The sequence below is a fragment of the Apteryx rowi genome, unplaced genomic scaffold, assembly GCF_003343035.1.
Source record: "Apteryx rowi isolate R43461 unplaced genomic scaffold, aptRow1 scaffold_578, whole genome shotgun sequence".
In the NCBI taxonomy this organism is placed as follows: domain Eukaryota; kingdom Metazoa; phylum Chordata; class Aves; order Apterygiformes; family Apterygidae; genus Apteryx; species Apteryx rowi.
The window spans coordinates 50,530-75,595 of NW_020450847.1; the positions used below are offsets into that span (position 1 = coordinate 50,530).

The following is a 25,066-nucleotide window of genomic DNA, read 5'->3' on the forward strand; positions in this document are numbered from 1 at the left end:
GGCCAAGAGCCTGGGCGGCTGCAGGGAAATAAGAGGTGGGGGGGGTCGCATCGGGCTCCTGGGGCCGCCGCGGGGTGAGACCGCTCCCTTCCTCGAGCCCCTCGGCATGGCGCTGCGCTGTAAGCAAGCAGCTGTGTTTCAGTGACGAACAATGGCCTGTGTAGAGGCGCTCTGCACTGAAATCTGTTTGCCTGAGGGATCCCAGGCAAGGGGCAAACAACAGTATTATGGTACTGCTTTGTACCTCAGCAAGTACATAAATTAAGTGTTTGCAAGCAGGTTGCCCAGAGAAGTCTTTTCTAGTACTAAGAGAAGACTTCTCCTTGCTGTCTTGTGAGAGGCAAATCATGAGTTCTTGATTCAGGGGCTTCCCCAATTAAGTATATCTAACCTCTTTGTATTTACATCCATGTGATGAAAATGTTGGCTTAACAGTTGTAACTTCTCATGATGGACCCTCTGGGGATGAAAGGTAATAGTTATGCTCAGCAAAACAGGCTGTCCACCTAACAGGCTGTCTGTCCACAGCTAGATGCTTACTAAATTGTTGGTCTGTTGGTTAGCTCCCACCAGCACCTGGAACTCTGCTGAAGTCTGTGATGGCAGAAGTAGAGGGGAATCTGCTGTGTGACTGCATCTGGGAGGGGAGGCAGGAGCATGATCCCCGGATGGTTCATGTATGATTATAGCAAAAGCCTGAAAGCCAAAGCTTCCAGGTTTCATTCTCATCCTTGCTACTGCCTCTTCTGTTTATCTTACATAGGCTGTCTCATTTTTCTTTCTTCCCCCATGTAAATGGAAGAAAACTGTTCTGTGAAGTTGCAGCTTCGTACTACTAAATGCTTTCAGATTCTCAGCTAAAGTATTTAAAGAAGGATAATGTAATAATCATTCAATTATTAGGATTAAGGAGCTTGAACAGACAGAGCCTGACTAATCATAGTTGCTCTACCCTGCAAGCTCCTTATACAAGAGCTGCTGAGACAATTGATTAGAGGACTGGTAAATCATTTTTTTGTTGACTGACTTTTCAGTGGGATGCAATAATAAACAATGGCTTACATCTGAAACTTACTCTGGCATTCAGTCTGGAGCTTATTGGACTCTGCTTTGGCTGAATCGATGCTAATTAAGCTCAGCAGCAAAACTTTGTGATCCCAAGACAGAACTTGGAAAAGAAGCCTGAAGAGACCCTCTGTATCAGTGAGTTGCCTTTGACCATGCCAAACTCTGAGGGGTTTTTTGTCTCATGGGAACTTTGAGGCATTTCTGGGTTTTGACTTCTCCTTTTTGCAGTCCAGAATGAGTAAGTGGCCAATTGCCGCCTTTTTGACTTTCAAGTGAGCTTATTAGGTGATGCAATGGTTAATCCCTTGTGTTCTGTGTGGTTGGTATATATCCAGGATGTCATCAGCTTGGCATACCTCTGGTCTATTGGTAGTCCTTATGGCCCTTGCTGTCAGTGTGCAGGCTGAAGAGGTGAAAGAGAAGAGCTGTGATGTGATAGGTGATGAGAGCAGCGAGTCGCAAATGGAAAAAGCCCTGCTGAAGAAACTGGAACCTCTGAGCCAAATGAGGTACAGTGCAAGCACATATCAACTCACTGCAGATCTTAGGTCAGGGAGATTGAAAACTTTGAGGCCAGACTACAGAGTGGGCTCCCCATGGTGTGGGCTGTGGCTGGCTCCCAGGGTCTTGAATGACTGCTTTCGGACTGTTCTTTGTAATTCAATAGGCTATCTGTTCTCTGCCCTCTCTTTGATGCAGGTTTAACACGACTGTGGAGCTAGGCACAACAGAAAATTACACTTATCACTTCAGGATGTGCAGGGAGGTCGACAGCTCCTTGCATGATTTTGCTGGCCTAGTACAAATCGATAGAAAGACTGGAAAGACTACAGTGGTAGGAAGAATCAATGAAACCCAGGTCTTCAATGGAAGTAAGGTTCCACCTGATAACTTGCTTACTCAGTGTCTACCTCTTGCCTTCTGGTCTGCATCTATAGCCCATGTTCTTTTTCTTGGCAGGTGACTGGATCATGCTAATTTATAAAGGGGGTGATTCATATGGTAGACACTGCAGTGGTGAGAAGAGAAGAGCTGTGATAATGATTTCTTGCAAGCAGGGGGTTACAGCGGTGAGTGACACAGGAGGTGGGAGAGGTTATCAAATGATGGTTATCAGCAGAAGGGCTTTGAGGAGGCAGTGAGGTTTTCTTCTGTCCTCCAGTATCCATTGCATAGCTGCACCAACAGTGGTAGAACTGCCTTCTTGTAAAGTTCAGCATGCCTAGACATATTTTCACATGACTTGACTTTCCCAAATCAGAGTTCATTCAGCATTATTTCAGAAGAGCGAGAAAAGGAACAGGAGTGTTTCTACCTTTTTGAGATGGACAGCAGTGTGGCCTGCCCAGCTGAGGATTCCCACCTAAGCATTGGCTCCATTCTGCTAATCATGTGAGTTATTGGAAGGGCTGTTCATTCCTAGGCCATAATCTCCAGTGCCATTTAGAAACATAGCAAATGCTGTACTAGACCAGATAATTGTAGTACAGCTGTCTGCAGCCACTGTTAAATGCTGCTGTATCTCTGAGTCTTTGGGCAGAAGTTGTTGCTTAAAGCATGATGGTGTAGAGCTGCTCTGCTCCCTATAGACATTCTCCTTCCTAGTTTACAGGCAAGCATACTGTAACATGGAAGGTATGATCTCCTAAAATTGTACCACAGCTCTTTGCCAGAGCTGGGAATTCAGGCTAGGAGTCTTGACGCTTCATTTTCTGTGTTTTTGCTTAGAGATGCTATTTTATGTGATGCTGTTGAAAGATTTATACCTGCAGATCAATATTTTAGATTCTGTCTTCCAGATTTGCTTCACTGATTGCAGTCTACATCATCGCTGGATTCCTCTACCAGCGCCTAGTGGTAGGAGCCAAGGGCATGGAGCAGTTTCCTCATTTTGCCTTCTGGCAGGATCTGGGCAATTTGGTGGCGGTGAGTGAAAAACCTTTGTATATTCCCAGCCTGGCCCATGTGTTAGTGTATGAGGAAAATGGCAGTTGGGACTTGCCTTGTCTTCATGGACTGTGTCTGGGTAGACCAACCACAGAGCAACCTGAGGCAGAAGAGGGCATGTATCTTATTCTGTAGAGTGCTTGCTTGTTAAATGTTAGTCTTGTTCCCCCCTATGGTGCTGATATCCTGTGACTGCCACATAACTACAGCATGTGCTCATTAGTGGCTAATCCTTCTCAGATAGGAATGGTAAGCTGGGGACTGAAGTGTTCATGTCTGGTTCCCTGAAACCCTTCCTTGGTCACCTTAGACTACACTGTTTATCCTTCACTCTTGTCTCAGTGTGATGTTGCTGCATACTGTTAATTGGTACTACATTCTACCCCAGAGTTGACCAGCCTTCAAGACTGAGTAGTATCTCTGTACGCATGCTCCCCTTACCAAGACAAGTTTTTTAGGATGTGTCCCAGATAGCTCAAGGATAGACATAATCCCTTAACAAAAGAGAAGCTATAGAAGCTGCTTTGCTTTAGTGCTAAGTTAATTGCATATAGTCTGATTCCAGTGCTGTAATAACCTGTATTTGTAGGATGGCTGTGACTTTGTCTGCCGATCTAAGCCTCAAAATGCACCATCTGCATACCGTGGTGTGGGTGATGACCAGCTGGGTGAGGAGTCAGAAGAACGGGATGACCACTTGCTGCCAATGTGATAGGCTTTCAAATTTTTTTTTTCCTCCTTCCAATCTCCCTGGTGCTTGTTTAGCCAGGTGCCTCCCACACAGTTCTCCTCTCACTTCTGATTTTCTTTAAACTATTTGCTTTTACTGTTTCTTGTGTGTCACATTCTGGCATCATGAAAGCCTCTGGGTGTGAGCACCACCAGTCCCTGAAGGCATGTCTTATGAATATAATGCTGTTCTAGGCTTTCAAGGAATGCAGTAGAGCTGGGGGGAAAATGTGTTCAGAGTGGAATAGGAGACAGCAAAAATGCATATTCAGCATTCAGTATTGAGCAGGGCTGGCAGATGAATTATTGAGAAGGGCATAGATGGGTGCAAAGAGGGGGTGGGAAAGGAGACAGTGGGCTAAAACAGCTGAGATTCTAGGAGGAGCTTTTTGTCTCTCCTCTAAGGTTTAGATCTGTAAGACACTGGCTTTATTCTTCAGATGCATTTTTTTCAGCTTTTCTAGCTTCTGCACTGTTACACAAGTCACTTTCTGCCAGCATAACTTGCACAGGGTGTTCTATGCCAAACTCTCTGGGGATGGAAAAGGCATTAGCACTTCTACAGTCTTTCCTTTTCCTAATGGTAATGTGTTGAAAAGTACACACCAGTTTTCTTGAAGAGATGTAGGCTATCAAAGAATATCCTTTCAGACTGGAGAGGGAAAATGCTTGAAAACTATGGGAGTTAGAATACTGTTTCATGACTTTCTCCTTCAGTCCAAATGACATCTTTGTCTTCTTGATCACTGGGAAGCCAAAGGAAATGATGTGCTGCTAAGTAAAGGGGACATGTGTTGAAGAAGGTGAAACTGAAATCAGGGCAAAATGAGAGAGGTAGCTGCAATTTAGGTTGTTAAAAGCCTTCCTGAGGTTAACTGCCCACACTGCTCAGTCATCATCAAAATTCTGATCATGTGCTTTCTGAAGTCTCATCCTCTGGTAGAGGGTTTTTCTGTGAAGCTACTAGATCTTTCTTTCCTTTTATAAAAAGGAAATATAGATGCAAAGGATAAGAATGCTAGCACATTCAAAACTGCATAAGGGACTCCCAAGCTTACAGAGTCAGCTTGGATAAACCACTGTCCCCCTAAGCATGATTCAGGTCGGTCTTATAACACTTGCCCAGTGCAGGTGGTACTTGCATGCTGCTACTAGCTGGGAGAGAGAATTTTCCCCTGGGGCCAAGGCAGCTTCAGCTGAGTTGTAAGACTTAATTGGAGCCTTCAGGTACTTGGCACTTTGCTTTAACCCCCTCACATAAAAAGCAATTATAGACTAACAATTGCATTCTGCCATACTGTAAACTGGCAGAGACCTGTCTTCAGTCTTGAGGGTAGAGACTGTAAGCCACTGCTGCTGACAGAAAACAGGGAATAGAAAAGGTTTATGCATTCTTATACTGCAGATGCAGTCTGAACAGTTAAACTGAGAAGCGAGTGGTCCTGTCTTCTTGCTGGATTGAGTGGGCAAACAATTCCTCCTTTCTTTGACTTTTGTTATGGTCTCAATCTTTTTTGTAACATGGAAAAAATAGGAAGTCACCAAGTCTGCTGTTACTGTTTTTCATGGTGGTGTTTAAGATAATTTGGTTTTTTTGTACAAAACACAACTTTCAAAAATAAAATAATCAAAAAACTTGAACAATTCTGTGACAGCAGCTTTCTTTAGTGCCAGGACAACTTTGTTGTCACAGGTGGAGGGTCCTCACTATGTAGTGTCTTGTGCCTGAATTACTCTTGGCTGGAATGGATAACCTCTTGTTAGTACATGGTCATGGCTTCTACATTGTTTCAAGCCAGTTCCCTCAACACTTGACCAGAAGCACATCTTTCTGGACTGAAACTTAAAAGCTCTGGCCATTATGGATCAGAAAAATCTCCAATGCTGCACATTTTTTCTGCAACAATAAAATCACAATAACTTGATGAAAGCTGAGGGGCTTTAATTTTTCTGGGAGGATGATATGGTCAACAGATTAATGGTCAGGTTGGGTGGTTAAAAAGTAGCTAGACTTGCAAAGCCTTAAAGTTTTTTTTTTGTTTTTTTTTTTTTTTTTAAGAACCTTAACATATACAATGAACTTTAGCTAAGAGGTAAAACCTTTCCCTTTGGGTGAAATAAACCTAGTCCTTGGAAGGTGCTATTAACTGATATGCTGCCTTTCTACCCTGCCACAGGTTAAATTCAAAGTGAGTTTTGTTATACAAGCAACTTGCTAAAATGGTCTAAGGGCAGCCTTCCTCTGATGATTGCTGTTACAGAGGCTAATTTCCCTCCCCTAACTTCTATTAGATCTAGTGCTACTATCAGGGTACAAGAATGGCAGCATCCTTTGGGCCTACTTTTAATAGACTGCAGAATCTCTCTTAGGAGTGAGGATGTCATTACCAACATCATTACTGGCATTTAAATTAAGGCTAGGAAGTTGCTTTCACACTGTATAGCCATTTGCTAAGCACTGTACTTCCTCTCAATTTTGTTTGTCTAATGGGGTGTGAATATCTAGCCCCTTCCAAAGACCTGTAATGTTTTCCTACCCATGCTATTAGGCCTCTTCATGTGACCCTAAAGCCCTCCTCCAACTGTAGGCACTTCCCATACAGAAGAGACTTATGTTCCACTGGAAAATTAATCTGAAACTTTGAAAAAACACAGAAGAGCTGAGACAGCATTTAGAAGATGTCTTACTTTTAGGGCACTTACCTCTTAGTGCTTTGTGTAACTTTCTCAGCTTGCTTTTTTGTTGTTTTTGTGTGGGGTGTGTGTGTGTGTGTTTTTTTTAAAGCAGAGTTGCTTCTGGAAGAAGAGAATTCTGCTCAGCTTCATCTCCTCTGGCAAACTGTCTAGAAAACTTCAGAATATCATATTTGATCCTTAAAAAAAAATGGTGTGTGGGCTGAAAGTGAGGGTTCATTTACTCTACCACTTAGAAAGGAGAAGTAGCATTAAAGTATCAGAATTCAGTTGATGGGAGTGTGTTTTTTTTTTTCTTTCAAACTGAGGAAGAGAAATACTTGTTTTACAACAATGACAACCAAAAAAAGGAGCCTGAGGCAGGAGATGCAATCCTGCCAGCTTAAACTTTGTCCCATAAGCTCTCCTTAGGAGAATGAAGACAGACATGAACCCCCCCACAAACTGGTAAGAGAACACACACACACAAAAAAAAACCCAACCCCCAGCCCATTTTATGAAGAGCCTTAGCACTTCCGAAGACTGCTTTGGATCTGTAAATTATTCCCTAGCACAATGGCAAGACAAACCTAGTGCTGCAGGGTTCTCTAAGGTAAAGCACCCCTCTCCCCCCTTTTTTTTCCATCACCTTGAACTCAATATGAATCCTCTTCTGACTGGCTTAAAGGGGAGCAGCTGGAGTGAACAGCTGTCACAACACTTAGCCTTCAATCTGCATCTCTACAGGAAACAAAGCTAAAGCAGCTCCTGTTGCCTTGGGCCTTCGGGTTTGGTATGCCTCCTGGATTGGCTATTAAACCCTGTTATGAACAGCCTGGGTATTTTTAGAACAGTGGAACAGAGGCAGCCCCTTTGGCTCTAACTCTCGTTTGTCCACTTCTGTCACTTGGAATTTACTTGTTCCCCTTTCTAAGTGCCTCAAGTTCTGGCACAGCAAGATTCAGAAATAACTACACAGGATCTAACAGACCTGCTGTGGCAAAAGGGACAGGGCAGTTCCCTGTCAGAAGTCTGTTAGGGCAGAAAAAAATCCCCCTCCCTTCTTTACATGGTGTATGGAAGAAGCATATTTGAAACCATGAAGAAAGAAAGCAGTTAAGGCCCAGGTGGGAGTTTTCCTCCCCCTTGTAGCACCATAAAGAGACCAAGACACAGACTTGTGCATGGCAGTTCAACTCAGTTAATTTCCTTCTCATTCTTTTTTGTATGCAACATCATGTGGGATGGTCCCCTCTTTCGCCACCCAAGCAGGACACTCCAAAGCTGGCAGCTGCACTGGGATCAGAGCAAAAGGGAGACCTCTAGCTTCAGAGCTATTAGGTCTCCTTGAGGACATTGATCTTGGCACAAATCTTGAGAGCTGGTCCCAGCTTGATGTTCATGGCACTCATGAGATGTTCCTCCTTGAGAAGCAACAGGGCCTGGCCATCAATTTCCTGTGACCGAAACTCCTCAGCAATCTCCTGGCAGCCTGTGAAGCCAAGAAAATAGCACTGAGAAACGTGTGCTCCAGGCACTCTCCTCATTCCCACTCTTGGGACAGCTGGCAGGTACAGAAAGCAGGCTAGGAATCAAACTAACCCCCCTTCTCCCACCAAGCTCTACTCCACAGGCTGCCTGAGGCCACAGGCTCCTTGAGGAATTAAGGGAGTCCACCTATATAGTCCACTCCAGGTCAGAAACTGTACAGCATGCAATAAAAGCACCAGGCACCTCTCATTTGGACTTGCAGGGCCTCTCACTGCCCGAAAGACAACCAACAATTTTTCCCATGCTGGATCACAGGACAGCAGGAGAGAGCTTAACTTCACCTTGCAGAGATGCAATGAACTCAGACACCTCCTCTACACTCCAACGACTAGGATTGCTGGATAGGAAGACTGGGTTGATGCCATGTACATCTGGGGTGGGTGCAGCCATAGTGGAGTTTGACAGGTCCCTCTCTCCATGACTGGCCCTCACTGACAGGGGCCCTGGAGATGTAGGGGACAAAGCCTCATCATAGCTGGAGTTATCAGAGCCGCGACTGGAATCTTCTTGGCCCTACAAGCCCACAGGAAAGAAAGAAAAGCAAAGGCATTTATAAGAAATTCACAATTAAGTGCAAAACAAGACAGTGGGAACAGCAGAAGTTGTCCCAACAGTCCCTGTCTCAGGCTGTTGGTCCAGGGGCAGCTGACACAAGAGCTCACTGATGCCAGAAGAGGCAGGATGCCTCTTTCCTCACTTCCTCTTTGCTCTTCTTTCTCTCCACCCTCCCCCAGTCCATTCATCTTCCTCATGCCAGCTCTGGAACTCATTAGATCCCTTCTACGATCTGATTAAAAACTCATTAAGCTGGAAGAAAGCTAATCAAACAGGAAAAATGTTTTGTTTTATACCAAGGCTTTCAGCTGGTCTCACTCACTGAGAGCTCTGTAACACATGCTGCAATTAACACAGAGCAAACTGAATAAGTACAAGTATGAATTCACTATCTGCAGCTGATGCACAATTGGAACAGTTCACTGTGTCTTGTGTAATAACTGTGTCAATGTGCACTTTGCACATGCTGTATGCCTACAGATGGGTCATGCATTTCACCTCAGCTGTGAATGCATTTACAACAAGCAAAACCACACTTCACATCATTGTCACTAAGACAGGAACAATGCAGAGGCAGAGTGAGTTAGGTCTGAACCAGTGTCTTGTGAAAGTTTGGCCTAAGCACTTGCAAGTGTCCAGGAACTCAGTCCTTGACTCAAAGAAGAGCAACCAGGACCATCCAGCAGCTAACACAGCTACAGCACAGATACAGGAGCAGAGCACGTCCATTGTAGGAAATCTGTACATCCAGCAGTGACAACTTTTACAGTGAGCTCTGCCTGGACAGAGGCAGACAGGACTATGTCCTTACCCTGTGGTGCTTGCCCTGGATCTTTGCTCGAGCAATTTCAGAGCTGCTGCGCCGTGGTCCCCGTCGGCGCACACGAGCATAGTTAACTTCCTGGAACTCCTTCATCTTCTTTCTCTGCAGCCGAAACTGATGGCTGCAGCTGACATTGTACCTCAAATAAGTAGAACCAGAGCAGCAGTTAGGAAACAGAAACTACTTAAACAGCAACTGCTTCTTCTTTCTCTAGATGGGGATAAAATTCCTCTTTACCATCAGGTTCTGTTCCTCCTCCTCCTAAGATTTCCCCTTGGAAGGAACCAGTCCAGACTTCTGACACAAGCAATATTTGGACAGAGTTTTGATCTAACATCTGAAGGGTCGATTAAGTCATTCCCCTAAGGGAAAAGAGACCCATAACATGCCCTCTACTGTCAACAGAAGATGGCAATGACTAGTCCAACTTCTCCCTATGTTCTTCTCCCTATACTTCCTTGTGTCTTTGTCTAGTACCAAAATGCAGCAGACAGCTAACAGTAAGCATTTGATTAGTCAGCTAGATGTACATCTGACTGAAAAGTGGTTCTTCAGAGCCCAGTAAGAACTTCCCCCTTCCCAGCTCATTTCCTGAACAAGTCAGAAATCCTATTTACACTCAACATCAAATCTACCTCATCCTGGTCTAAAAGCATTCACAAACCATTAGGAGATCCATCCCATGGAGGGTAGATCGGATGTACTGAAGTACTGTACACTACCTAGAGTAGAGGCACATGCCCAGTTCCAGATAATGGATAGTCAGAGAAAAGGAAGATGGTATCTTGCTATTACCTTTTAGCACAGGTCATGGAACAAAACCTCTTGGAGCCACGGAACTGGGTGGCTGGGGCATACTTTCCACAATATTCACACTTCAGCAAGTTTGCCTTCTTATCAAGCTCTAGTGAGATACAGAGATGCACACCACTTGATGGTTTGAACTGAAGCAAACCATACATCATCATTCACCATTCCACTACTGTTCCTCAGAACAGACTGACTCCAAACACTATTTTCTATTCAATATGTTATGCAGTTAGCTTGGAGAAGAATCTGGGAGAGGGGAGGCAGAAGCCCCCTAATTAGGGCCCTACGATGTTGCATAGTACAGTGTATTTCTCCTTTCATTATCCTTTTGCTGAGCAAGTAACAACTAGCATATCCCTCATATCCTACAAGGCTATGGGGAGATCTTCATCACTGCACCTCAGCTGTGTCCACACATCTTTCACAGCCTTCAAAAAGTCATTAGAGACAGGAACGTTTCAGAATCTCCCGCTTGTTACTGACATAGGTGTATTAGGTCATATTTAAGAAAAAAAAAAAAAAGTATTATCTTGTAGCACTCAAGAAAAGGAGCTCCTATGTCTGTAGCCTGAGTTTGAGTCTCTAAAGAGTTAGCGGAAGGATAAGAAGGAATACAAGTTCATAATGTATGAAGTAGATAAAGAAGCATCAGAGAATAAAAAAAACTTTAACATTTGCTAGATCTCCTGGTGCTGAAACTCACCCATAGAAGCACTGTCCCCTCCTGGGGAATTGCTGGACAGGTTTTCACTCTGTCCAGAGGGACCCCTTCCCTGCAGTGGTTTCTCAGATTCTTTCAATAGCTGAGAACAACCAACCTGGACAGGAAGAGAAAGAGTTCTGCCCATCAGTAAAGGCATCTGTGTGCCTACCACTCTGTGCGAGGTATATGCCATTTGCATCTTATTAGAGCTCAAAAGAATCTCTCTGCCTACTGGAGGAGGTGGGATGCTGAACAAAGTTATTACTCCTTCCTGACCAACAGGCTTGGCAATACTGGCTGATCTTTGATATCTGTCTTGAATATCCTGCAATTCCACTGCAGGATTTCCCCTTACTTGCTTTAACTTCACTTGCTGCTTGTTCAACATGCAGTGCATCTTTCCCTCCATTAAAACCGGAGAGAAGAACCTTCTTATAATTCCTACATAAATTATTGTTTTGAGGACTACTGAGGAAAACAATTCCCATCACTTCCCTCCAGCCCACTTTCTTTAATAACACCATTTAATACTTGCTTCATGAATGAAACCTTCCTCCTTTTCCTTCCTCTTTTCACTGCCTGTGTCTCAAGGGAAAAAGCAGACTTGGAACATGGGGAAAGAAACTCCTGTCCAAAGAAGGCAGACCACCACCCTCTCAAAAGAGATATATATCTCCTTCTCTGCAGCACTGGACACTTACCGGAAATGGCTCTGCTCCTTCCTGGATGACAAAGCCCTCTATGATGTGTGTGAGGATCTGGGGCTTCACAATGGCTTGTGGGGGTTTGGAGTCTCCCATCTGACGTGACACCATTGCCAGGTTTGGGGTGGGAGCCAGGGTGGGTGTGACTGATGTTGCTTCACTTGAGGTGGTATTTGGGGTTGCACTGGCAGCAGGATCAGATTTACCTGGAATGTTAAGACCACAGGAGTCACTGTAACCTTTGCTCTATCTACTCCTAATGTTCCCTTTGCAATATGAGATCAGATCATTAGCCAACACAGAACATAGCTTTCCTTTGCACCTCACCTCCAAGGCCACTCTTCTCCTCCATGTTTTTGGGGCTGTCTGTCACAGGAGAGGACCTAGCAGGCAGGACTGCATTGACACTGGGTGATTCCTCCTTCTCCTCCTCTGACTCTGCCTTACGCTTCACCGCTAAAGTCTGAGACTTGCCCTGTGTGAAGAAAGATGAACACATAAGCAGAAAGAGGACCCCCCTCAAATCACAGAACACCACAGATTGAAGGCAACAGGAGGGTACACCCTGCTCCATCTTCCTTCGTCTTCTGCCTAATTCCTTCCCCAACACTCAAGCTCCCTCAGCAGTACACTCCTCTGCTTAAGAACATTTACCTAGTGGGAAGCAAAACTTAGGACATTCACCAGCACAGCAGTATGACTAGGATATGATGTCCCAATTCATCTTGATACACTGATATAACATCAAGACACTAGCACTGTCCCAGTCTCAAGGGATTACTCCAGGAAGAAGAAAGTAGAATGGCAGTCACCCACCAGTTTCCAAATAGGCCTTTAGCTATATCACTGTTTCTACAAAGGAAGAGAGTCAGAACAGTAAGGGAAACATGCTAGACAAGAGCAGAGTTGTCCTCTAGTTCTCAAAAAATCAGGGAGCCATCACAGGATTTGCCTGAAGGAGGAGTCAGAGTTTAGAAACAAACTGGTGCATTCTGCCCTTGACTACACAAGTGAAATCTCATGAAAATGAACAGTCTGAGGAGCCTGCTAAGGATACCTGGGCTAGCAAAGTGTTATTGTAACAGGGAGTTAGGCAGGCTCTAGCTGGACAGTTCAGAACAGCATGAAAGAAGCCTGTGCAGCATGAGCCATCTTCATTTTCCTCTGCATAATCTGTTGCTAGAGAAACCTTAGAAGCCTAGAACCAGCCCTAACTCTGTGGCCAATACCACACACCAAGGGGTCTCTGACCTGGTGGTATCCACACCTATCAGGGAGAAGGGAGTTCAGTCTTCATGGCCTGTTCAGCCTTGGTCTCTCTCCTGAGAGACACAAAGGAGCCAATTATTGTTAATTGTGATAGTATGTGATGAGGACATATACTCCCATTTGAAGTAGGACTGAGTCTCACCAACACATTTCATGCAAGCCTTTGAATGATCATGTGAAAGAGAATTACTTGCAGTCAATAATCCCTAGGACTGGATTGGAATTAATACATCTGAAAGGAAAAATCTCCATATTCCTTTCCCCAAAGGCCTTACACATCCCACATCACTGACCTGGGGCTGGACTGAAATTGGTGTCCTAGGAATGAACAAATAGAATCCATATGCTATCCTCCTTTTCAGTGGTGTCACTTACTGGTAACTGGACAGACTGCATGTAGAATGCTGCTGGCATCTGAGCCACAACTGGAGAGGAGGCTGTGCTCTTCACCGTGTGGGCTGTGCCTTGAACTTGCGCTAAGTTTACCCCTGTGGTGAGGGGAGGAGCTTCCTGTGAGGATGCTGGAGCGGATGATGGGGAAGCAACATGGACTTGGGAAACAGGCTGGACCACAGCTGGCATTCCCCGGGAGGTGGGCACTGCTGCAGGAATCTGAGCCAAACCCAGTGCCTGAGCTTGACCTGAGCCCTGCTGCCGTGTACCCACCACCTGCACTGGGATGTGTGGTGGAGGCTGCTGTGCTGCTGACATTTTGGCAGGCCCAAGCTGAGGTGGTTTGATGGGGGTGACCAGAGATTTTGACTGAACTGGAACAGGTGACTTGGTGGCTGGCTGGCAAGGGCTGTCCTGCTGGAGCTGAACAGGCTGTGGCTGGGACTGCAACATAGGTTGCACCACAAGGGTCTGAGCTTGTTGCTGGTTTTGAGATGAAGCTTGCTGCTGCGGGGTTTGAGCTTGCTGCTGCTGAGTCAGAGGTGGCGCTTGCTGCTGTTGCTGCTGAGCCAGCTGGAGATGGGTGGCTGTATGGAGCAGCTGGGACTGGCGGTGTTGGAACTGCTGCTGGTGATGAATGGCAATCTGCTGCTGGATCACTACTTGTTTCTGCAGGTGGATCTGCTGCTGCTGCTGTATCAGCGAGTGGGGCTGGATCTGTGTATATGTGGCTACAAACACAGGGTGGGAAAAGAGGGCAATACAGAAAATTAGCAGCAGGGCAGCTGGGAACAAAAAGAAGCAGGGATGGGAAGTGGACTTTTTAACCCCCCAGCACTGGTTCGAATTGTTAAGCTCCAAAATGACTGACAGCTTATTGGCAGAGGAGACTGGGGACTGAATGGGCTGAGATGAAATTCTCTCATTCATAGAGAGGGATAATTCCTAGAGAATAGCATCCTGGAACACTGAGGCTGGGAGGCATGTCGGGAAACCTCTCACCACTGGGCTTTCAAAAGAGACACTCTTGAGAAGGCCCAATGGGCTCAAAGAGGAGGAGCAGGTCCCCACTTACCTGAGCTGATCAATGTCTGGCTAGGTGCTGGTGTAGCTGTCCTGGTCAGGTTCATGCCCACTGTTTGCTGTCCACCACTGTCTGCTTCACCCTTCTTTGTGGCAGCATTCTCTGTTTCTGTTTGGCTTCCCTGGCTGACAGTCACTGCCTGGGCAGCTGCTATTGGTAATGGCTGAACCACCCCTGTGCCTTTCCTTTGGCAGCTTCCAGCAGGGCCTGCTGAGGATGCCTGACTCAGTCCTGTTGAGGTCTGGTTCCCACTACTTGCCACCACACTCCCAGAGACACCATTGCTGCCTGTGGCCCCCTGGCTCAAGTTGAGGGACTGGCCTGTGCTGCCAGAAGAAGCCTGAGCCACTGCCAACGTCTGGCCTGTATTTGTGGCCTGTGGTAGGCCCAAAGGCTGGGAGTTTCCTGGCAGAGCTGCCTTCTGAGCAGAGCCTTGGAGCTGGGCATTAGTGGCTGAGGTCTGCTGGCTCCTCACAGCCAGGTTCTGCACCTAGAAACACACATACAAAACAGAGTCCATTTGCTTTATGTATATTTACCTTCTGGGAGTTTAACAGAAGCAGATAACACAGATGCAATATGAGCTACTGAGATGCAGGCTAAGCTGATGTTTAAAGCCTCACACTGGAAGCTGGCTAACATTGCAGGGCAAAGTTCAGATGTAGCCCTCCCGAGAAGTCTTATTAACCTAAACTCCCTTCTGCCCATCTCTGATGGAAGCTAAAGATCTCGTGGCACTTTCTGAACAGAACTTGAGGATAACACCATTCTTTACATACAGTAGATTCCATCATCAGAAACTAAAAGGCATGGGACAGCCTTCAGACCTGCCTGCCTTGCTCCTGCACTGGTAGGATCCACTTTAGCATGGCTCAGAAAGCACTGAGATTCCCCTTTAAGTTCAGCAATTCCTTTTTAATTTTTGTGCCACCTGCCTCTTCTCTCTGTGCAGGGCTTTCCACTCAGGAGGCCCTCATCTCTTCTCATGGCATGCAGCCCTTCTGATTTCTCCAGTTTCTCTCTGCATTTTGGTGCTGCCATCCTCTGTATTTACTCCCCCTCCAAATGCAGTGTTATCTTCAAGTTTGATTGTGGCTGACTTTGCTTCAAAGAAAGAGCTCCAGACAAGACAAATACGAACTAACTAACTGCAGCAGAGGCAGAAAGGAGCAGTTCAGGTTGTTCAAAAATGCCTCTGGAAATCCCCAGAATGGGAAGCCATGGCAGCTCCTTGACCTGGAGTAATATTTACAGATAAATGCAGGAGCTAAGACCCTGTGGTCTGTTCAGTCTTTGGCATCTTTACAACAGCAAACTAACTGGGTCAAGGAATACCACCACTGGCAGAGGCTCTTCATTGCAGAGCACCTGTCCCACTGAAAACTGGACACAGAACCCACAATTCTTTCCACAAAAGGACAACCAAGAAACTGCGAAGACAGGATTGAGCCAGTCTGTGGTTCACCCAAGAAATTTTAAGCAGAAATTAATCCTGTCTTTGAAGGCAAAAAGCAAATATAGAAACATAGTAGCAAGAGTGAACAGACCCTCCTGCATGCAGCAGTTATAGGGCTACAGGATGGGGATAAAATAGAGCTAATCCTCTACACAGGGAGGACTGGAGACAAAGACCAGAGTGTGGGGTAACTGAGTGCAGGACAGAGGGGAGGACCCTGGGAGGGGGTATCACTGACCTGGTCTGTGTCCGCATGGACCCCAGGAGACTGAGTGGGTGGTACCTCCTGCTGGACAGCGGCCACGGCCCCATTAGGCATCAGGATGAGTTGGGAGGCAAGAGGCACATTACGGCCCAAGGTCCGGTTTACCTGCAACAGGTTTCCCAGCTGCGGCTGTTGGGGAAGGGTCAGGTGATGTGGAATGAAAGGAATGGAGAGGAGGAGAGAAAGAAAGACAGCAAACCACAAGCAAACAGATTACAAAGCAACACTGGGCTGCAATGTCACACGCTGCAAAACCCCCAACCCTCCTTGCACTGTAATGCTTAGCACAACCTGCAGGAGCAGGAAACTGGAAACAATTTCCTTATGGAAATGAGTGATCTTCTATCAAATGTGGGCCTAGGCCAACTCCCACAGACTGCCCAAGACTGGCTAGAAGGCTGGGGTATAATTTTCAGATATATATCCTGGACTGGTTGAGAAGCAGGGATACAAGATGTACATCCAAGACAGGGGCTGTTTGAAAAGAAGGGGATTACAGTCTGTACCTAAAGCCAGCTAAAATCAGCTGAACAGCAGAAAATATATTTCAGGTAGATAACCACACTCTAGATTAAATCTGATAATAATCAATGTTTTGTATATAGCAGCACCTCAAACTGACTTAAGGGATGAGATATTTGTTCACATCAGTCTATGCTCCCAGACTTGCTTGAATCCTGACTTATGTGCCTGAGCTCAGCAGTGGTTGAAGAGAGTAATTTACCAGACGTATATCTGTTCCAGCATTGAATGAGAAAAATAGATTTATTTCTGTGAGCTATACTCAATCTAGGATATATATTTCACATTTATACTCTAGTGAGAAGTGCCATGGGATCTTTAACATCTATGCAGAGCAGAGACAAATATGATTCTTCAGGATCTCACCTGCACACCCCTAAACCACACAATATAAAGCTCATCTACCCTCAAAAGCTGAGTCCAGAGTCAAACCTGTGGTTTCAGGGACAAAAGATTCTCCATTTGCATTTAAAATACATCACGTGATCCCTAAAGCTGGAGTTAGTCCAGAGGTAAGAATTTATGCTCATAGTCCCACACAGCAAAATGGGGTTCATGATCAGGACATGCTTTGTGTATAAGTCTCTTACCCGGAGATACATCTGGGCCTGTGACTGGTTGAGAGGTGGTGAGGTGGTATTCCCAAGGAGCACAGACTGCGTCAGGGTTGTGGCACTGGGGGAACTCACACTCTGTGAGCGACTGATCAGCTGCGCAGCTGATGTGGTGGCTAGGTTGATCTTAAAAGAGAGAAAAGCCCCAAATGACATGAGAAATGATGGGGACAAAGACACAAGTACAAATTCTCTCATTGGGGCACAGTCAGAACAGGCATTTTACAGCTTTTCCCTGCATCATCCTGCACGGGGGACAAGAAGAAAGAAACTATTGTCTTAAGGGGCTATGCAATCTAAACTTCTGGCTAGTTTAGATTTGTATGCTGAACCTGAGTATCACTGTTAACATGCAACTTTACAGAGATCCCCCCCAAAAAAAAGTCTTTCTCCAGCCTCTTAAGAAAAAAAATATATATATATATATATATATATATATATATATAAATCTACCCTACAAACTCTTCCATTCTTTAAATAAGATTCCTTAATATAATTCCTCAATACTCAAGACAAACCCAGACCTCCTCTCACTCAACAAGCCACTTTTCCTGGGCCCAAGAAAGAAAAGAACAATCCCTTTCAAGCTCATCTTAACTCCTTCTCCTTCTTAGAAGTCTTGATCCTCTCCTAATCCATGATAATGTATTCTCAAAGCCTCAGCAATAAGAAACCAGTTTCTACCTTTCCAGCTAAGGGGCCTCGCTCACTCAGAAACCTTCTCCTGCCTCCTCAACCCCCACCAATAATGACAGCACCCCAAATCTTCAAAATTGTCTGTATCTTGAGGATTCCCAGCAGCCTTAGCAGACGGATTTTCCTGGCTGATTTCCTTTCTAAAAGGACAAAGAGGAGAAAGAACAAGCAGGGCAAGGCTTTGGTATGTCTGAGGAAGCAATTACTTACAGAAGCCTGGGTAGTGGTGGTCTGTTGTGGGGTGCTGGTGTTGGGGGAGCTGGCCTGTCTACTGGCTGCAATTGTAGCCTGCAAGAGAGATGGGCAGAGAAATGAGCACCTGGAACAAACCTTTAAATCCAATCCAAATATTTGGCTTGGCCAGAACACCTCATCCCATCATCACTACCTTCTCCCATTCCTGAGAACTGGAACACAATATAATGACTACAAATCTCTTGCCATGCCCTACAAAACAGGTGTAGCAACTCAGCAGGGTACCTCCTCTTCCCCAACCAGTTCAGTCCTGTACATCACCCAAGGCAGTAGACAACAGACACTTACAGTGTGTGACCTCCAGTCCTCCACCCAGGGGTATATATTCTACCACTGCCCCAGCTTGTCACGCTACAAACTACAACCCTCATCCTGCTGCTCCAACCCGCTCCAACCCCACAACATTAACACTATGCTGGCAAGTTGTGCAAGTTAGTAACAGGTGTGCAATGATACTACTCCAGGCAACAAACTTCTGATTACAGCACATATGATTGGTGGAAGAGGGTAAATAATAGGTAACTTTTTCTGTCCTATATGATCCCATGGCAAGTGCCCTGCGTGGGTAATAAGTTCAGTTAGTCTATAACTAAGATTTCTGTGAAACTGGCAAGAGGATTCTATTCCCCCTACACTATAAAGCTGCAGGTAGGGATTTGAGAACTACTCTTGAGGGAGGTAATCCTCCCCCTCTACTCAGCCCTGGTGAGGCCTCATCTGGAGTACTGTGTCCAGTTCCGGGCTCCCCAATACAAGAGAGACATGGAGCTACTGGAGTGAGTCCAGCAAAGGGCTACGAAGATGATTAAGGGACTGGAGTATCTCTCATATGAGGAAAGGCTGAGAGAGCTGGGCCTGTTCAGCCTGGAGAAGAGAAGACTTAGGGGAGATCTTATCAACGTGTATAAATATCTGAAGGGAGGGTGTAAAGGGGATGGGGTCAGACTCTTTTCAGTGGTGTGCAGCAATAGGACGAGAAGCAATGAGCACAAACTGAAATACAGGCAGTTCCGTCTGAACATGAGGAAAAACTTCTTTACTGTGAAGGTGACAGAGCACTGGAACAGGTTGCCCAGAGAAGTTGTGGAGTCTCCACCCTTGGAGATATTCAAAAGCTGTCTGGACACAATCCTGTGCAATGTGCTCTAGGTGACCCTGCTTGAGCAGGGGGGTCGGACTAGATGATCTCCAGAGGGTCCCTTCCAACCTCAACCATTCTGGGATTCTGGGATTCCTGAACTGATATCCGAGAACTGCAACTACTGATGAAGATGTTACACAGAGAGAATACTATTGTCACATCACACATAAAATTCATCTTCAACCGAGGATAAAGTCTGACAGGTAAACAAAGTTGCTAAAAAAAAACCCTGCCTGACAGTTAGGCATTATACATCATTTCAATTTATACAAACAGATCTCAATTAAAGAAACACATCCCTTGCTGGAGAAGACCTTCCCCAGATCCATCTTGCTAGTAACTGATAAAGAAAAAATGGGATCCTAAGCATAAAGACAAAAAAATTCAGAGGACACGGTGTGAAATTTCATGCGCACAAGACCACATGCATTCTCAGAGAAACAACAATCCATGGTTCATTTTAAGACAGTTTTAAAATGCTCCTTTATCCACTACTGATGTAATCATCCATTTTTTATTTAAAGGAGGTGAAGGGGTTAATCATATGCCTCCAGAAAGTATGTTCCCTTATGGGGATCCCAGATTTTATCTTGTCCTGCTCTGTAACTGAAAGTCAAATGGATATTTCCATCTAGCTTCCTGTTTCTTAGTTGTTTGCATTACCTTTAAATACAGGTTTAGGGACTAGTTGTCTAATCATGAATCAGGACCTCATCCTACAAGTCACTGCATAAACAGAGAATGAAGCTCTTTCCCAGAGAGGAATTCCTTTCCTTCTGCCCCTTGGCAACTCACCTGCTGGACAGCTGCCAAGCTGTGAAGCTGGGCACTGTTAAGCTGCTGCTGGAGCATAAACTGATGGAAGTATTGGGCTGCATTAGGCTGTCTCTGGAGTGCCTGAAGGGCCTGGAGAAAGAGGAAAACCCAATTGTCAAAAATATCGTGCCCATGAAACGTGATTAAAGAGAGAAATCAGGATCTAAATAACAGCCACAAGACATCCCTGGTCCCCATGAAAAAAGTGAAGCCACCAGATTAGAGCATCAAAATACGTAGTACAAGTACAAATTCAGTAACAGACTGAATCATAGGTGTATTCCCAGACAGCAGGAAGTATACTTGTAAGACTAAAAAAAACTCTTGGAATTTGGGGATGTGCATAGTTGAGTGGGAAGACAGACCAGTGTTCCTATATAGTACAGATATTTCAGAGGAACTGGGATGATAAACTGAAAAACTTGCTATACAACAGCAGGCTAAGATCAATCTATTGGATCACAGAACTGATTAAATATAAGAGGCTGGACACTGGAGGAGTCACCTACAAAATATGAAGCAGAGCATCAGGCTATATGGAGTAAATATCTGGCCTAGCACAAGAATTCCTAAATCTGAAAACATGACAATCCTCTAAGCATGCTCCTACCTTGACACATGACAGCTCAGAGCAATACAGAAGGGCTCACTGCCACCTTCCATGGACAAACATCCAGTTCTATAACATAGCAGTGCCTTACCTGTACCGCCTGTCGCTCATACAGAGACATTTGTGATATCTGAGGACGGGTGCTTCCTCCAGAAGTGGAGCTCCCACTGGTGGAACTGGAGTTCTGTTCACTTTCAGTCTCCATGGTGACAGGATCCCGGGAGCTCAGACTGAGACTGACTCCAGACCTAAATCAAGAGAATTAGAAAATAAGTCATGCTAGAAAAAAGAACCAAACTGTATTTCATTGCATTATACAGCACTAATCTTCTTACACTGCTTTGCCACATCACAAGGGGCTGGGGATACCGGGGGTCTGAAACCACCCAGAATTTTTTATTACCACAGTGAAAAATATAATGTACACATTCTCACATTTTTATTGCCATACTGCAGTGGAAGCTACAGCTATCCTGAATTCTTAAAAAGGCAGAGCGATAACTACCAGCTTCAGCTTATTCAGACAATCATTTGGTTTACAGATCTGATCACCTCTACTTCAAGGCTAGTAAATTGAGGCAAATTACACTGTGCTTCTAGTCTCCCATTTCACTTTCCCAACTTGTGATCCCCCTTTTCTCTAGCCCCAGAAGAAGTAAAATTATCCCACAACTCCACAGTCCTGCTGCAAATTTACCAATTCAGTCCCTCCTTCTCACAGTTTAGCCCCCAACCCCTAATTATTCTTTCTTTCTCCGATCACATGCACTTCTGGGTACTCATTGTTCCTGACAGTTCATAACTCAAATATTAGACTGGAACCTGTCATCTGTGGTGGCAAGTTGCTTAAAGGAGGAATGGAATGAGAGCAGAGTGAATAAACTGATCACTAGGAACAAATGTGAGGGGAAAACTTCTGAGGAGGTCATGAAGGGCCAGATATCTTCCAGCAGCAGAAAGATGGGTTGCGGTGAACTACAGGACTGAGAAAAGATCGGAGAAGGCTTTCATCAGCCAAGAGGAAGAAAAGCAAGACTGCAAAGAATGTTCAGCAGAAGAGTAACACATGGGGATGATCAGGGAGTTTCCTCCAGCAAGAAACATGGGTATATTGGGAATAATAGTAGGAGGGATTAGAGCCAGAAAAGGGCAAGAGCAAAAGTGATTAATTTATTCAATGGAATTCCTTTGAAAAATGGATTTCCTAGAAGCAAACCATCCCATGTAAGATTTTAAAATATCTTCCAATAGTCTGGATAACACTAACAGCTTTTGTTTGTTTCCAACAGCACCAGCTGGCTCCTCTGCAGCCTACCTGATACACCTCTGAATAAGACCCCCTGCACTTCCAAGATCTCATAGCACTAGCATAGATATTAGACCTTTTCAAATCCAGAAATTATGGGCTTCACAGCTTCACTCACAGCCTTCACTCTTCTTCACACCACTTTTTCCAGGCGACTAAACAAACAGACCAGCACAACAGAAAAGGAAGTACAGTAATTTTCTCTTCCAGACATAAGTTCTTAAATTCTGGAATGTTGTTAAGGGCAGCAGGTGACTTTAAGTAAAGTACAACAGTAGCATTAACACTGCTGAGGAAGGCTGGCTAAATCAGGGAACTGCTGCTCCAAATTTATTCCCTGAAATCTAGAAAAAAAAAAAAATCTATTTTCAATAAGCACATAGCTGCTGTTCCAGTTCTGGCTTCCCTGTGTGTCTTTACCTCTGCCCCTAAGTACTGCTCAGGGATCTCCCTGCAATTCTAACACTACCTGCCTGTACTGCTTAAGCAGTACCATCAGTAATTCTACCCTGCAATCATCTTTTCCCCAACTGTGAGACACAACCTCCTAATTGGCCACTGTCTTCATGCACAACTCTGTTACAGTTAGAAACAGTTAGTCAATAAGCCTACCTAGAACATAAAAGCTCTGGAGAAGACAATTGCCTTAAAGTTTTTCCCCCTGGGGCAGCACCACAACTAAACGAAGCCTGAAAATAAATTAATTGAGCAATTGAGAAGGGAGAGAATACAGACTGTTACAAAGGAAGAAACTGGGGTAAATACATGAAGTACACTGAATGGGGTTAAAATGCGAGACAGAGTGAAGCTACAAACATTACAACCAAGTTATCTAATAGCTCTGCTACCATTAGAAGGGGGAAATTCCTGTTCTCTTGCCCACCCTCAACCTCCCCTTGCAGGTTCTTCCTACACTTACCTTGCTTCTGGTACTCACTAGATCCCTCCATCAGTTGATTCAGCTTGCTAACTTGGCAGAAAAACTAACCTAAACAAACAAAGGACATCATTTTCCATTGGGTCAGTGATATGAATCAGATCACTTGTGATCCCACAAGTGCAAGTGAGAGAAAAGGGAAGGAGGAAGCAGCAGGCAAGGAAACTAAGCAAGCTGTTAGATCTGCTTAGCTGTAGCATGTAACCTTACCCTCAACAGCTGCACTAGGAGGAGAAACCTGGCTTCTGACATGGTGCTCTGCTCACTAATGTCTGTTTCCTTGGTATACAACAGTATCAATGCTCAAGATTTCCAGCATTTTTTGAGAGTTTCACATTGATCTAGATTTTCTTAAAATCAGGCTGTATCATAAACGGAATCCTAGTGAAACACTGGTACCTTTGGGGTGGGAGGCATCAAAAAAAATGGTCTCTGTGTAAGCAAAAGGCTTTTCGGGGACACTGATAAAGCATCATATTGCCCCTTTGCAGAAGGATGATGAGAATTTTAACAGTCACTCATAACATGCAAGGTTATCCAACAAAATCCTTTCCAAATACAAAAATCAAGCAGCATGGTACTTCAGCAAGCAAGTGAATGCAGTTCCATGTTAGGGTAATCCGACCCAAAAACAGGCTACCCCCACACAAGATAGCCCTGATTTCACCCTTTCCCTCCACACACTCCCCTCCTCCAAGCACATCTTCCAGGATCCTCCTCCTACATCAGTCTAGTAATCACCAAGCTGCCAGACTACTTGATTCAGCTGCTGCTCCATAAGAAGATATATAATCTATCAAAAACAACCAAATGATTGTTTTTCCCAATAGACTGAGTTAACCAACTCACCTTGCAAACATAATCAGTATATCCCAAGCAAAAGAATGAGGTAAAATATGTGGCCATTATAGGGAATTAACCTTTGAAGAAGAGCTAAATTGGATTAAGCCTAATACAGAACTGCACCCTAAGAGACCGACACGTAAGAATACAAAGGCCTATTAATATCATGACAGCGATGACAGCACCACAAAAAATGAAGAAAAAGGGAGAAAGCTAGCTCATGGAGTAGTACAAGCATGAGAACATGGGCTCAGTCTACAGCCTAACGTGCACTGCTGATTTCAACACTTAACAAGAGGAATACGGGTAGCCTGTCTACAATTTCTTAACCTTTCTCAAGTGCAACAACAGAAAATCCAGGCCAAACATCTACGCTAGCCACAGAACACTAGGTAGGAGGTAAAAAAGTCTTATCTGCTTACCCCACCCATTCCTCCTCACACAGGATTGCTGCCTGCAGAATACTTTCTAACTTTACAACTGATTTTGTAGCTTCATCCTTGGAAAACCAAGTCAGTGAACAAGTAAGATTTGCACAGGATGGCCCACAAGATTTAGAAGGAAAAATTAACTACCAAGACTATAGCACACCCATCTCTCCTCACGTTGTTACCATAGTTCCCTATGGCATACTCTCCAAACTTCAGAAGCAGAGAAGTGAAACTGCAGGGACAGATGCATTTGCCTTCTGACGCTTTGGAAGCAGTCAGCACGATCCTACAGCACTGCACAAGCTGTGCATGGGAACACTACCACCTATTCCACACTTGCATCTGCTCTGCACACCTGTGCTTCTAACGCAAATGTCCACCAGACGCCTCGCAAATAAAGCAGGGCACAAGTTCTCGAGAAGCGCACAGCGCAACCCCAGCTCCCACGTTGCTCTCAACTCCAAGAGCAAACTTGAGCGAGTGCTGGCTCTATCCAACAGAGGGTGTGCACGCGTCCGTACGCGCTCCGTGCGCAGACACTTCATTACAACACGTATATACAATGCAACACGGCCCCACTGCAGAGGGAGGTGGGGAAACCGCCGCAGAATGTTAGCGATGACGGGGGGCAGGGAATGAAAGAAACACAAATTTTTAAAGCAAAATGAACAGCGCGAAGGAACGAGAGACTCCAGAGTTACTTGGACGGCGGGAGCGGGGCTGAAAGGTGAAGTTGCTCCGTCTGCTGCTCCCGACGCCCAGCGCAGCCCGATGCGGGGCAGGGTAGACAATGGCTGCTCCACAGGCGCTGTCAACTTAGAGCCCGCCCTGACCCCGAGAAACTCTCCTCGCCGCGGCCGCCCGC

The 25,066-nt window shown here is 45.2% G+C and overlaps 3 protein-coding genes across 8 annotated transcripts; 1 reads left to right on the plus strand and 2 right to left on the minus strand.

The window, feature by feature from the left end:
* Positions 1-6: 6 nt before the first annotated feature.
* Positions 7-6,712, plus strand: M6PR (mannose-6-phosphate receptor, cation dependent). Of its 3 annotated transcripts, none has more exons than XM_026082478.1 (7): positions 7-1,306; positions 1,404-1,577; positions 1,768-1,940; positions 2,029-2,138; positions 2,330-2,460; positions 2,868-2,994; positions 3,605-6,712. In XM_026082478.1, exons 2-7 carry the CDS (start codon positions 1,405-1,407, stop codon positions 3,725-3,727), a joined length of 837 nt encoding a protein of 278 aa, XP_025938263.1. In that variant the 5' UTR covers positions 7-1,306; position 1,404; the 3' UTR covers positions 3,728-6,712. The 3 variants fall into 3 exon arrangements, with proteins under 3 accessions (XP_025938263.1, XP_025938264.1, XP_025938262.1); XM_026082479.1 differs by having other exon boundaries at positions 7-1,203; XM_026082477.1 differs by having other exon boundaries at positions 7-1,577.
* Positions 6,713-7,595: 883 nt separating this feature from the next.
* Positions 7,596-25,060, minus strand: LOC112973988 (polyhomeotic-like protein 1). 4 transcript variants are annotated; one of them, XM_026082472.1, is made up of 17 exons: positions 23,777-25,060; positions 23,138-23,326; positions 22,910-22,978; positions 20,776-20,932; positions 20,054-20,164; positions 18,073-18,150; positions 17,143-17,292; positions 16,004-16,159; positions 14,301-14,799; positions 13,208-13,956; positions 11,891-12,038; positions 11,561-11,769; positions 10,860-10,974; positions 10,142-10,250; positions 9,335-9,485; positions 8,250-8,481; positions 7,596-7,909 (listed from the first exon to the last, which is right to left on the minus strand). In XM_026082472.1, the coding sequence occupies exons 4-17, from the start codon at positions 20,887-20,889 to the stop codon at positions 7,755-7,757; spliced, it is 2,976 nt and encodes a 991-aa protein (XP_025938257.1). In that variant the 5' UTR covers positions 20,890-20,932; positions 22,910-22,978; positions 23,138-23,326; positions 23,777-25,060; the 3' UTR covers positions 7,596-7,754. The 4 variants fall into 4 exon arrangements, with proteins under 4 accessions (XP_025938257.1, XP_025938260.1, XP_025938258.1 ...); XM_026082475.1 differs by adding an exon at positions 22,067-22,145 and having other exon boundaries at positions 23,138-25,060; XM_026082473.1 differs by lacking the exon at positions 23,138-23,326 and having other exon boundaries at positions 24,903-25,060.
* PHC1 (polyhomeotic homolog 1) lies at positions 7,755-20,889 on the minus strand. Its single transcript, XM_026082441.1, has 14 exons — positions 20,776-20,889; positions 20,054-20,164; positions 18,073-18,150; positions 17,143-17,292; positions 16,004-16,159; positions 14,301-14,799; positions 13,208-13,956; positions 11,891-12,038; positions 11,561-11,769; positions 10,860-10,974; positions 10,142-10,250; positions 9,335-9,485; positions 8,250-8,481; positions 7,755-7,909 (listed from the first exon to the last, which is right to left on the minus strand). The coding sequence occupies exons 1-14, from the start codon at positions 20,887-20,889 to the stop codon at positions 7,755-7,757; spliced, it is 2,976 nt and encodes a 991-aa protein (XP_025938226.1).
* Positions 25,061-25,066: the final 6 nt, after the last annotated feature.

What these genes read in the sequence shown, in the direction of transcription:
- M6PR (XM_026082477.1), top strand. Translation starts at nt 1,357, where the DNA reads ATGCAATGGTTAATCCCTTGTGTTCTGTGTGGTTGGTATATATCCAGG. An exon ending in GAACCTCTGAGCCAAATGAG is followed by an intron (nt 1,578 to 1,767) that starts GTACAGTGCAAG and finishes TCTTTGATGCAG; the next exon opens with GTTTAACACGACTGTGGAGC. An exon ending in GCAAGCAGGGGGTTACAGCG is followed by an intron (nt 2,139 to 2,329) that starts GTGAGTGACACA and finishes TTCCCAAATCAG; the next exon opens with AGTTCATTCAGCATTATTTC.
- PHC1 (XM_026082441.1), bottom strand. Translation starts at nt 20,889, where the DNA reads ATGGAGACTGAAAGTGAACAGAACTCCAGTTCCACCAGTGGGAGCTCC. An exon ending in CCAGACATTGATCAGCTCAG is followed by an intron (nt 13,957 to 14,300) that starts GTAAGTGGGGAC and finishes CTGTGTTTGTAG; the next exon opens with CCACATATACACAGATCCAG. An exon ending in TCCATGACCTGTGCTAAAAG is followed by an intron (nt 9,486 to 10,141) that starts GTAATAGCAAGA and finishes TACTTATTTGAG; the next exon opens with GTACAATGTCAGCTGCAGCC.
- LOC112973988 (XM_026082473.1), bottom strand. Translation starts at nt 20,889, where the DNA reads ATGGAGACTGAAAGTGAACAGAACTCCAGTTCCACCAGTGGGAGCTCC. An exon ending in CCAGACATTGATCAGCTCAG is followed by an intron (nt 13,957 to 14,300) that starts GTAAGTGGGGAC and finishes CTGTGTTTGTAG; the next exon opens with CCACATATACACAGATCCAG. An exon ending in AGGGGACAGTGCTTCTATGG is followed by an intron (nt 10,251 to 10,859) that starts GTGAGTTTCAGC and finishes GTATCTCACTAG; the next exon opens with AGCTTGATAAGAAGGCAAAC.